Source organism: Helianthus annuus, chromosome 5 (assembly GCF_002127325.2).
Source record: "Helianthus annuus cultivar XRQ/B chromosome 5, HanXRQr2.0-SUNRISE, whole genome shotgun sequence".
NCBI classification, from domain to species: domain Eukaryota; kingdom Viridiplantae; phylum Streptophyta; class Magnoliopsida; order Asterales; family Asteraceae; genus Helianthus; species Helianthus annuus.
The window spans coordinates 176,133,931-176,146,585 of record NC_035437.2 but is presented as its reverse complement, the minus strand read 5'-3'; the positions used below and the strand labels follow the sequence as shown (position 1 = coordinate 176,146,585).

At 35.2% G+C, this 12,655-nt stretch overlaps 1 protein-coding gene across 1 annotated transcript; it reads right to left on the bottom strand.

Annotated features, from left to right (window-relative positions):
• Positions 1-591: 591 nt before the first annotated feature.
• On the bottom strand, positions 592-3,146 carry LOC110942371 (probable trehalose-phosphate phosphatase D). Its single transcript, XM_022184130.2, has 10 exons — positions 2,767-3,146; positions 2,538-2,678; positions 2,260-2,331; positions 2,019-2,108; positions 1,870-1,926; positions 1,683-1,784; positions 1,442-1,589; positions 1,262-1,332; positions 1,067-1,159; positions 592-968 (listed from the first exon to the last, which is right to left on the bottom strand). Exons 1-10 carry the CDS (start codon positions 3,019-3,021, stop codon positions 909-911), a joined length of 1,089 nt encoding a protein of 362 aa, XP_022039822.1. The 5' UTR covers positions 3,022-3,146; the 3' UTR covers positions 592-908.
• Between the last annotated feature and the right edge of the window lie 9,509 nt (positions 3,147-12,655).

The window sequence follows — 12,655 nt, the reverse complement described above, 5'->3', positions numbered from 1 at the left end:
CTCGCTTCACCAACCCACGCCCGCAAAAGCAGAGCAGGTCTGCACAATACATGCTATTACCCAGGGGTCCAAAGCCTTCAACCCCAAAAGGGGAAACCCTCCATTGCAAACAGGTTCCACTAGTCTTGTACATACCATTTGAGGAGATGTCTTCCCCTAGAAGAAGACAGCTCATTCACTCCAAAAAGACATTCCGAGGTGGAGAGATTCCTTCATCTCTGGTCATTCATAGAGTACTTGCTCACTTCCAAGTTACTCCTCGTCACATCCACCACACACATTCTGTTTGCTCTCATTTCTGGATTCGAGCTCACCTCGGAGAAAAAACTTTAAGCAAACAACAATTACATACTAGTGAACCTCCTTCCACGTTTTGCAAACGTGGGGGGACCCCACGACCTGCGTTAGGCAAGGCTGAACCCTTCAGCCTTTTTGCCTAACCCACTCAGCTACCATCCTTGATCTCGTGTTTGTTGCATCAACATCTATATTAGTTGTTTTAAACCACTATATGCTAATTATTTTTTCACCAATATACACTACAGAAAAAAAAAAATGGTATAAACTAATGAATCTTGCATAAATTCTCCATTACAAAATGAGAGATTCTATCAACAGAAATTACATAATATTTTTCACGAACACAGAAATTTTATAGGATAAAATAACAGTTTGAAATATTAGAAATATAACACGAGACATGTATGAAATTTTCTCATACATGCTCAAAACGTACTCTCATCTTGATCATATAATCACAAAGTGATATTATTTACAAGATTGTTGTTTCCTATATATCTATTAATCCAAACAGGAAAACGACTTCACAAACATCATCCCACACATCTTCAAAACATCGAGGAGGGAAACGTGTCGCTTTCTTTTTCTGCATTAAATCTCTTCACTCGCTAATGACTGCGCATAATCGATCGCTTCCATGTGACTAATCGTTGAAGAAAATTCATAACCTACAGAAAATTAAATGAAATACATAATAAATATAAGTGAACTTTTTTAACAACAAATTGCTAGATTTTCTTTACAATGGTGATTAAAGTAAACTTGCCTCAAATGGTTCTTGTAAAGAATAAACAGCTTCGGTTTCTTTAGGTACTTTCGACACCAGGATACCAAATCCTTGTCCTCGTTCTCGAAGAACCTATTCAAAGTCATAATCATAGTCAAGATTGTGTTATAATTAGAAGGGGTCAAAATTTTGACTATCTATAAGAATTGAATGTTTATGAAGAAATATAAATACCTTAAATGCATCTTCATCTGTTCTGTCATCTCCAATATAAACAGGTAAGACATCTTTTGAGTTCGCATAACCTATATTGAAAAAAAAAAAAAAAAAAATTAGCGCGCTATTGTACTTCTTTAAATAACATCTTTAGCTATATACCTATAGCACTACTTAAAAGATTGAACGTTCGAGTACCTAATGATTCCAACAAGAACTCGATGGCTTTGCCTTTGTCCCACTTGATAGTTGGTCGAATTTCAAGAACCTTTCGTCCTTGAGTCAACCGAAGCTTAGGGTAGTCTTTAAGCACAGATTTAACTCGATCCGCTAGATCATTCCAGCTCTATATACAATAAGAGAAAAATGGTCACCTTTATGGTACTAATATAGAAATTTATAGAACAATTAAATGGAGTTTTTTTTAATCAGATTGTACCTCTTCTTCAACACGTCTAAAATGTACAGATAAGCAAAACTTGTTGTTTTCCACATTGGCACCAATGATCCCCTTAGTTTTTTCTAACAGGAGTTCATAAACCTGAAAAACATTTTTTTCTACATAAGTAATTACTTTTTATAGATTAATAATAACAACAACATTAAAAAAAAAAAAAAAAAAATACCTCAGTCATCATTGGTAAAAATTCTTTGGCCGGTTGGCAAAGTACATTCTGATTTCCCTGAATATTAAACACATATACAAGTTATGCATCTATTATATTTACCAAGTACAAAATAAATCCTATTTTAGAAAATATAATTTTATTTGTACCTTCTTATGCTTGCGAGATGACGGTCCCTTGATGTCCATACCATGACTACCCGCGTAGTATAACTCTGATAATCTTACAAAGTTATAAACCTAAAATAAAAATAATACTTTTGTTAAAAATATAATAAAATAAAACAAATTATTAATAAGGTGTTATAACTTAAAATAAAATAAAATGAAATGAAATGAAATAATTCATTTTTAAGCTTTATAAATCATCCAACTTAAAAAAGAAATGCACCTTGGCTCTACACCTTCCACTAACTATTGCGGTAGGAAAGTATTTTGCAACATTCTTCACTGCTTCTCTCATCTGTGGTCACCATTAAGTTATTAGAGAGAGACACATGATTCATCTATTATGTATAGACTTTTATTTTTTTTTATTGGCGGCTATCAGAACCCTCAACCACTTGGAGAAAAACGCATTTATAACACATCATGGTACCATTATGCATGTATAGGTATAGATACATGCATAGATATATCTATATAGAAACTAGAGAGAGATAATATTACCTCAGGAGCCATGTATGCTTGATCAGGGTTTTCAACAATGGGAGATAAAGTGCCATCATAATCAAGAAAAATCACTACTTGTTTCATCTTGGCAGCACTCATAATCTCTTCAAATACACCCAATGCTGAAGGATGCTTCATCTGTTTCAACAAAAACAAACTTCTAAATCAATTCACCTTTGTTGAAAAAACATTTTTTTTTTTTGAAAAACTAAGAACAACCACTCACAATCCAATCTTTTTTCTCTTGATTGTTTTCGGATGAGCTTCGGGTAGGAGAAGAAGCTCTCATAGCATCCACCCAGCCAATATTTTTGCCCGCGGTGGCCGCTTCGATACTTTTTGGGAACTTGTTTCTTGAAAACAGGGTGATGTTGTAAGGGGAGGGGGAGAAGAGGGATGAATTGTTAACCGCGGCGGCCGCGGTTATCGCCATGGCAATGGCGGATTGCGTGTCGGAAACCGCCACGTTTGGATTGGTCATTTGGGTGTTTAAGTTGATGAACTTAGAATAGGGAAGATGGGAAGAGGTGAAGATGGGGAGGTTTGAAGGGGGAATTTATAAGAAGATTTCATTTCATGGAGGAAGCATCCCTCTGCCTTTTTGATGGACTAAAAAGGTTTAATTATATTGTTTTTATTATAGTTTTATTATAATTAATAAGAAGAATTTAGAACAAGTTAATTGGATTCTCTAGCTTTTTATATTCCTGAGTATTTGTTTATTTCTTATTTCTTATTTTTTATTTAACAGAGCTACAGAAGCATCATATTTGTATCATATATGTCTAATTTAATTGGTATATATATTTATGTATAAAGAATTATTTTAGTATTGACACAGATGCGATTTTTAATTTATGATTGGTACTTTCGATGAAATGACATCTAAGTGTTTAAACTAAAGCTTTTAAGCACAAATATTGCAAAGTGGAAGTACGATTTAAAATCTTCATTATAGAAGTTTTGGTGCTACCAAAAGAATGACATTGTAAACCTTGTTTAAAAGGTAAACTATGTGTTGTAGTTTGATTCTTTTTTTTTTTTTTTTTTTTTTTTTTTTTTTTTTTTTTTGCGAATACTTCCTAAAAACCTTTTCTCAACCTTTGTGCAACTGTTATGGTTTCAATGACAAGATAAATAATATAAGGATCATAGTTGATTTGATGCAAGCGAAAACATACATGTGAATTTGTTTCAGTTTTCATTATCATCAGTGATATTGAACTTATGGGTAGGTTAGAATTTATTATTTTTTTCAAGCAACTCTATGTTTTTGAGAATAGTGACCATTTGGTGCTTCCAACTAAGCAGGGCGCAGCTCTTAAGGGGCCGAGGGGGAGGGGGACCCCTGAACTTTTCGCTTAGTAGTGTTATGTATGTACGTTTCGTATAGAATTTTTAGGTATGTACGTTTTCGACCCCTCAAATATTAGGTTCGATGACTTCCGACCTCCCGGTGGAAATTTTCAAACTTCGCCACTGCAACTAAGGTAGTTTTTGTTCAATTTAACACTCACAAAGCTTGTAATGTTAGTGATGTATGTGAATGATGTAGAGGTGAGATGTCTTTAATGTGATGGGTTGACATGAAAACTTCTCTAACAATAAACATGTATGCACACACATTTTACCTCACTCAAATGTTTTTTTCTAATCAAAATTAATGGAAAAAAGTTCTACATTCTTTCATAATCCCAAAATTTATTGTTTGTGCCTGATAACTTATATAAGTAATTGAGCCGTAATATATTTAGTATTACGTTTTAGTATTAAGTTATTATTTTATTTTTAACTAGTACTTTAAATAGTAAAAGTTGAATTTAGGCTATCGATTGATTCAAAGCCAACCAAGTTTGTTCCATGTTTATGCATTTTACACAGATTTCAATTTCTAAAATCCTTTTGTAGATTACAACATTAATATTGTTTCATATATATATAATTATTAGGATAAATTTTGGATCAAGTGTGCAAAAGTTAATTTACCTTTTTAGGGCGGTGGTTAACTGGTTATTACTTTATTCTTTGATTCATTAAATGAGAATATTAGAGATTTGCTCCCAGTATTGGAGTATCTTATATTTTATTCAATTAATGGCTAATAATTTCACTTCTTAACCATGTTTTCCAATAGTGATCGCCATGTGTGCATCGCATAATCTATGGTCTCGTGACATATCACATATGTATAAGTAAAATAATAAGAAATCCTCATTATTTGTTCATTTTTTACAATAACCCTATAATGTATGGTCTGTTGTGTTGCTATCAATAATTGTAGTAACTTTTATTAAAATACTAATATATTTTGTGGAGTTTTTTAAAGTCCACATAGGAGACATGATAAATGAGGCTGTCTGTTACCGAGTTGAGAAATATAAATATATATTTGAAATTTAAGATGATATTCTTATTTTACTTGGGTTTGCATATAAATCAGAGAACTTTTAGTGACAGATAAATCTTTCGGCAATACTTTCGTGAAGGTAAGACATGCCAGTAAAGGCGTGTGTGGGATATTGGACATGGTAAAGAGTTTAATAGCGGATCACCGACATGAAAACCTAATGAAAGTCATTTTTCTAATGGTGTTGATATTTTTATTTTTTTAGAGAAAATTCATTGTGTTTTTACTTAACAAGATGTAAAAGTATGTGTAATTATCATATAGGGGAAGGTTAACATACAATAGTCCTTAGCGTGGGATGCGTACGATAATAAATTACGCATGTTATAAAACTCAAACCCTAATCACGTAGAACAAAAAACATAATCACGCATGGTGACTTAATCACGCATGTGGTCACAAAAAAAAACAAAATCACGCATGTTATATTCATAATTACGCACGTTATGCGTATGCATCACACGTTAAAGAATATTTTATTTTAAACTTTTTTGTATCATATATAACAATTCACTAACATCTTAATTACATTCTTTTTTTTTTTGTCTTTTAGTGAAAGTTTCACTTACACATTTTCATCTTTACTAAGTTTAATACACATTTTCATCTTTACTAAGTTTAACATCTAACATCTGAGAACTTTCATGAAGTTATCATTTTTAGTTCGAATTTTCTGTTACGTGAATGTTTTAATGCTTTCATGTTTTATATCAACGCTCCACATGAGTTATTCTTATCTACGTTTAGACATGAATTTTCGTTACGTTGTTTTAAACCCAACTGTTTGTTTAAAAATAAAATTAAACCGTTCGGGGTTTTAAACCGCTCGACGCACATCTTTAAATACACCATTGCGACATGTTTTTTTTATCTATGTTTAAACCGACCGGCTGCAATGCTTGGCCGTCGTGTTTATTTTTATATATGTTTTGGTGTAAATTTGTTTGAATAACTTGATTTTCGTATACAACGTAACTTTACCGTCGAGACATGGATTTTTTTTTATCATCACGTAGAATATCCAATCGCGATTTTCTATTTTATGTATATATCGAACCCGTCAAAAAGCGCCGATAATAACCCAATAATTCAAATTAATTCAAAAAGATCCTCTTATCAAAGAAAAATAAAGCCACCGAATTCGGGTAATTGAATTTAGACTCACGTTAATTAGAACTTCACTTAAAATACCCAAAATATATTTTTTAATGTTTTTTTTAACAACAAATTTGGATCACTGACGGACCACTGGAGTATTCTTGTGCCACCAGCGGAACCACCCGATCATATCCATCTCCACTAGGCATAATGCCTATACACCAATTCAGTAGGAAACCCAATAAATATGGGAAAACCCCCTTGTGGGAATCGAACCGATGACCTATTTTTTAATGTGCCCCTTAACCATTCATAATAGATTTCTTAATTACAAATAATTTACCAGATAAGAATAAAACACAACAAATTTATATATTAAACGGTTCTATGTTAAAAATTGAAAATAGCATAAGAACATACTAAACCACTTTATTTAGTTCAAATACTTAGATTTTTGTTATAAAGAGAACAAATACTTAGATTTTTGTTTTAAGATACAAATAAAACATATACACCGTTAATTCAAATTTTAGAAATAGAAATTTCGTCTTGTTCATGTTTTCAACTCAAACCAATTCTGACCGGGCGCTGATTTTGAAGAAAAAATCTTGAATCGAGAATTGAACCGAAAATCAATTTATGAAACATAGTCTGGTCTGGTCTGATGTGCTGCCTCAAGTAATTCTTCAGTTTTGTCGGTCCAAACAGGTTTGGACACACAACTTTATTAACGATACGAGACATGTGTACTGGTCCAGTTCTATAACTCTCATAGATCTTGGATTATACGATATATGACAAATGTGTAAGAAAAAAGGGTTATATAACTTGAGTATGTAGTGAGGTTATACCTCTTCAATAATGCATATATATATATATATATATATATATATATATATATATATATATATATATATATATATGTATAGTATATATGTGTGAGAGAGAGAGAGAGAGAAACCAACGGTGCCGCCTGCTATGCATATCACATCCATGTTCCATAACCCCTATAACACGCGGGGAGAGGGGGGAAGGGGTTTCGGGTGTTGTGGGACGTTATAGCCCAATATATCGCCCGTATAACCCCCACTACACATCACCTAATCAAAGATATATATATATATATAGGGTAGGGATATGGTAAAAAGTGTCCAAAGTGTAAGAAGTGTAAGAAGTGTTTTAAGCCATTGGATCTTTGATCTAATGGTTGAGATCAATAGGGTATTAAAGTGTAAATTGTGTTTTAATTAGAAGGGGCTTTTGTAAAATTGAAGGGCAATAGTGACTTTTCCAACATTTCAAATATGGTAACCGTTTCAAAACCACCCATCAAACTCCTAAAGATCAGCGAATTATATGTAACCGCCATCAATCTCCAAAAAAAAATCAGCGAATTTCTTCATACTTTAAAACATTCCCAGATTTTTAAAACGTAATCGCAGATTCAAGTCATGGTGCTTTATCTGGAGACATTGTTGATGGCGTGGTGTTTTATCTGGAGACATTGTTCATGGCGTAGTGTTTTATAAATACAAAACATTCCCAGATTCAAGTCATGGTGTTTTATCAGGAGACCTTGTTCATAGTGTGGTGTTTTAAACATCTATGATTCAAGTCATGGTGTTTTATCAGGAGACATTATTCATGGCGTGGTGTTTTATCTGGAGACATTGTTCATAGTGTGGTGTTTTATCTGGAGACATTGTTCATGGTGTGGTGTTTTATCTGGAGACATTATTCATGCCGTGGTGTTTTATCTGGAGACATTGTTCATGGCGTGGTGTTTTGTCTCCAGATGTTTAAAACACTATGCCATGAACAATGTCACCAGATAAAACACCACGCCATGATTCAAGTCATGGTGTTTTATCTGGAATCCCCAGCAACCTTCTATGAATATAACACCATACAACTTAATAGAACACCAGAATAAAACACTATGATACACATTAACCTGCATCGCTGGACTCCCTAAACATATTTTGTTCAAATCGGAGAAGATGATCTGAATCGGAGTTCGGAGAAGACGATGACGGAAGGTTAACAAGATGACGTGAACTGTGATCAATCCCTAAACATTCTCATCGTCAGTTTTTTTTTTTTTCAGTTATATTGTAAATCAATTAAATGACAAAAGAATACAATTACTAATCTACCCTTTTGAATTAATTAAGAGGAGGGACACTTGTCATTCCAATATTATTTCTTACACTTCTTACAAAAGACCCACTTTTTACAGGATCCTCTACCTATATATATATACACTAAATTTGATGTAGGGGGATGGTTAAAATGAAAAACACTTTTAACGCGAAAACTCGAAACCTAACTAAAAAAACCTAAAAAACACACTAAAATTTTTATTTTATTTTTTTACAATTTTTTTATTAAAAATCGATAGTTTTTGTATATAAAAAAATATTTTTCAAAAAAAAAAATTGTAGTGCACATGTGTAATAATACACATGTGCACTATAATTTTTTTTTGTTTTTTGAAAAAAAAATTATATACATAAAATAGCGAAAATTGGTAAAAAAAAATCGGTTTGTTTTTTAGGCTTTTTAGTTAGTTTTTGAATTTTTGCGTTAACTAGTGGTTTTCATTTGAATCTTCACCATTTGATGTATTTCGAAAATTTAGTAAAAAGGTGAATCTCACTAATTTATACATAAATAAACATATAGATAATTATTAAATACGGAGTTGCAACTTTCTTGATGAGAACTTCGCAACAAGCTAAAAAGTATTAAAAATAGCTAAGATTTAAGAAGTATTAAAAGTAGCTAAGATAACGGTATTTGAAATGGTGTTTAGAGTGGAAGTATTGTGTGAAATTATGTGAGAATTGTCACTAATGGGAAGATGAAGGGTAAACCTTGACTCAGCCAAACAGGTTTTACTGGTAATTTATCGTCGTATCTACGGACGGGTGGGTTACTGGGTTTTCCTTGGAATTAGTGGTAGACGACTCGGGTTACTCTTGAAGTACTCCGTTTGTCCAATGGGTAGCTTGGGACTGCTCGGGATTGATTTGTTGGCCGTTAAAAAAAACATAGTTAGTAAGCATTTATAATTTTGTTTTGCTCCAACTCATATACACACGTGTTGATGCAACAAATAATAGACCAAGGGTAGTAGTTGGGCTGTTTAGGCAAAATGGTTGAAGGGTTCAACTTTGCCTAACGCAGGTCATGGGGTCCCCCCACGTTTGCAAGACGTGGAGAGAGGTTCACTAGTTTATTTTTGTTGTTTGCTAAAGATCCTCCTCTGAAGTGTGTTCAGATTCGGATCAATGAGCAAAAGGAATGTGTGTGTTGGATGTGAAAGAGAGTAACTCGCATGAAGCAAGTACTCGAAATGAATGACCAGAGATCTCAGGAATCAGTGCTAGCCAGGAATGTCCTGCTTAGTAAATGAAGTGTCTAATATATAGGAGAAGACATCATTCAAAGAGGAATGCATTTGACTAGTGACCATGCTTGCAGTAGGGGACTTACCCTTTCGGGGGTTGAAGCCTTTTGACCCGCGGATAAAAGAGTGTGCTCTGTGGACCTGTATTGCTTTTGCGGCTGGTGAGTTGGTGAAGTAATCCAGAGACATGACTTTTTACTATTCCGTGTTACTTTATCTCAATTCCCCAGGTTTTGAAGCTTTGAACCTTTTTACCTTTTAAGCATTCATGTATTAATGTCGTTTTATTTAGTCTTGGGCTACCCCCGTCATCAGCCTCCCAAGAAAGAGGTTTTTGTGGGATGAGCTCAAAGACTTCTGACTTTCATACATGTATTTTACTGCTTAAAGGCTTCAAGGTTTCGAAGCTTGAAGGGTTGGAAACGGTTTTGGGGTTTTTGAATTTTGAATTTGACAAGACAGTTGACATGACTTGTGGCAGTTTGTCAGGCGGCGGTTTTTAATTCTATCGCCTAATCATATTAATTCTTATCTCATTAATTTACATATACTTTAACACAAGAAACATCATTCGCTTTCTTTTTCTCAAGTTTTCCTCTTTTCGAAAACAGGTTAGTTTCCTCTGTTAATTTTCTGTTTAATTTCTCATATCATGGGTGCTCGTAAGGATTTGGAAAAGTCATTTTCTCGAATGACTCAGGAGGAAGTCAATTTGTTTTGTATGGAGTGGGGGATAGGGATGAAATTTAAACCGGTTGCACCGGCTTGTGATAAATCTATCAATGAATGTCCTCCTGGTTCGATTGCTTTATATTGTCGGCATTTTGAGTTTTCCAATCTTCGTCACCCGTTTTTAAACTTCGTTTTGAATATTATGGAATATTATCGAGTGTCTTTTGGTCAGATTCACCCCCTTGGCATGGCTAGGGTTTTACATTTTGAAATTTTGTGTCGGGCCTCCGGGTATGACCCATCTCTGTTACCATTCCGTCGTTTCTTCCGGCTTGCTAAGAATGGTGATTGGTTTACCTTCGAGACCTCTCAAGTTGATACCTGTTTGGTTTCGTCCATGGTTTCTACATTTGGGGTCTGGAAGGACCGGTTTTTCTGGGTATCAGAGGAGATTATTCCTTTTAAACTTGTTTGGAGACACCCGGATGCCGTTTTGAACGAACCTGAGCCTTCTGCTTCTGACATAAATACTCGTTTTTTAGAAACTTTTAGGGGGTGCCCTTCAAGGCTTCGTCCCTTCCCTGAGCATTTGTTGGTGTTATTGGGTCTTAGTAAAGTGTGGGAAAAGGCCAACGGGATCCGGTGCTCATTAGAGATGGGAAGGGTATGCATTTATTCTTCTCGTGTTCTTTTGTTCCTGTTTCTTTGTTTGCTTATATGTTGTTATGTTTGTTTTGCAGTTATGTCTGCACTTGACTTTATCAAAAGTGATGATACCTCCGACGTTGCCTTTGATGATGTTGCTGCTACTCCTGGTGAGGATGCGGTTGTTAGGGGTTCTGATTATAGGTTCGAGGGTTCCGGTTATGTGAATGTTCCTAATGTCAGAGGTTTTACCAAGGCTACTGCTTCCAAGGGTTCCACTCGTCGTTCACAACGCCATCTGAAAGGTACTGATCAGCCCTCTGGTTCAGAGCCTATCGATGTTAGTGATGATATTGAAGCATTAGCAGATCAAGCTATGGATGTCAGCAAGGGTAATGAGAAGGAGTTAATTGTTTTGAGCAAGAAGAAGAAGTTAATCAAGAAAGGTATCATTCCTGTTATTCAAGGTTCGTCAGTCAAAAGCGTTGAGAGCTTCGAAGGTTCAGAGGGTCAGGATGTTTATGTGCCTAACTGGGGGGGTTAAAGTTGGTGATAGTTTTAAAGATCCGGCTATTTGTGCTGAGGCCTTAGCTCATTTCGCTCCTCCCGGTGTTCGAAGTGCTATATCTGAGATGGAGGCTGATCATCTTATTTCTAGGATGATGCTCAGTTCCTGCAACCTTTCTGCCCTGTTGGCTGAAGGTGTTACTCGTTTTGCCAAAGGCATGCAGGAATATGAGGAAGCCTCCAAGAAGAAGGAAAAGATGAAGGCTCGATTGCCGCTATGAAGAAGGAGATTGACAGTTTTTCTGAAAAAGAGCTGGCTTGGGTTAAGAAGGTGGGTGAGCTGACAAGAAGACATGAAATTGAGATGAGTGATCTCAAAAAGGGTTTTGAAGCTGATCGATTGAAGCTGAAAGCTGACCGGGAGGCCTTCGTTGTTCAACAAAAGGCATTTGATGAGGAAAAAGATGGCCTAAAGGCTTTGGTTGCCCAAGCCACTGGGGATAACTAGTGGCTTATTGAGCAGGGTTTTCATCAAGTTATGACATATCTTCTTCACTCTAAAGAGTTCAATTCTGCTCTAGGTGAAGTTTACACTAATCTGCTAAATCTCGGTAAACATCAAGGTCTTATTGCAAGTTATAAGCTTCATGAGTCTGGCCATCCTTTGGAAAAATCTCCTATGTACCGTCCCGAGGCTTTCGATATCTTCAAGGGTTCCGTAGAGTAGATGGAAAGGTTGACATACCCGTATGTAAGCCAGGTCGCTTCTTGCCATGGTAAGCCCCTCTCTGTCTTGAAGGAACTAAAGCCTGATGGTCTCAATGAGAAGGGATGTATCGAAGTACTCAGCTCTCTTTCGAGGAAACGTTCCTATTCAGGAGATAGCGAAGATACCTTTTCTGGAGAACTTGATGCTCCTAAGGATGCCAGCTTGGAGGGTTCAGCTGTTGGTGGTGAAGGTTCGAAGGCTAAGAAGATCAAGAAGACTAAGAAGGCCAAAGGTAGCAGCTCTGGTGCTTCTAAGCCTTCTACTGATGCATGATATTCGTAGCTTTCTTAGCGCTTTTTAAAACAATTTGTGGTTTGTACTCTTAACTTCAAACAATATTAGGTTTTGCAGGAAGGTTCCTGTTATGTGGTTGTGTTTTAGGCCTGTATGGCCGTTTGAACAATTTCTGAACTTACAAGTCACTAGGACTTGTTTTGACTTGTGTTTGGATGGTTGAAAGTCTTTCAAGGCTTTCTTTGCTATGTTACTATGTTTAACCATTTGTTTTGTGTTGTGTTTTTCACACTTGTGCCTACTTTGCTAAGGCAACTTTGTTGGCTTTAAGCGTTTAAGCTTTTTGGCGATCCCGTATGTAGGTTGAAGCC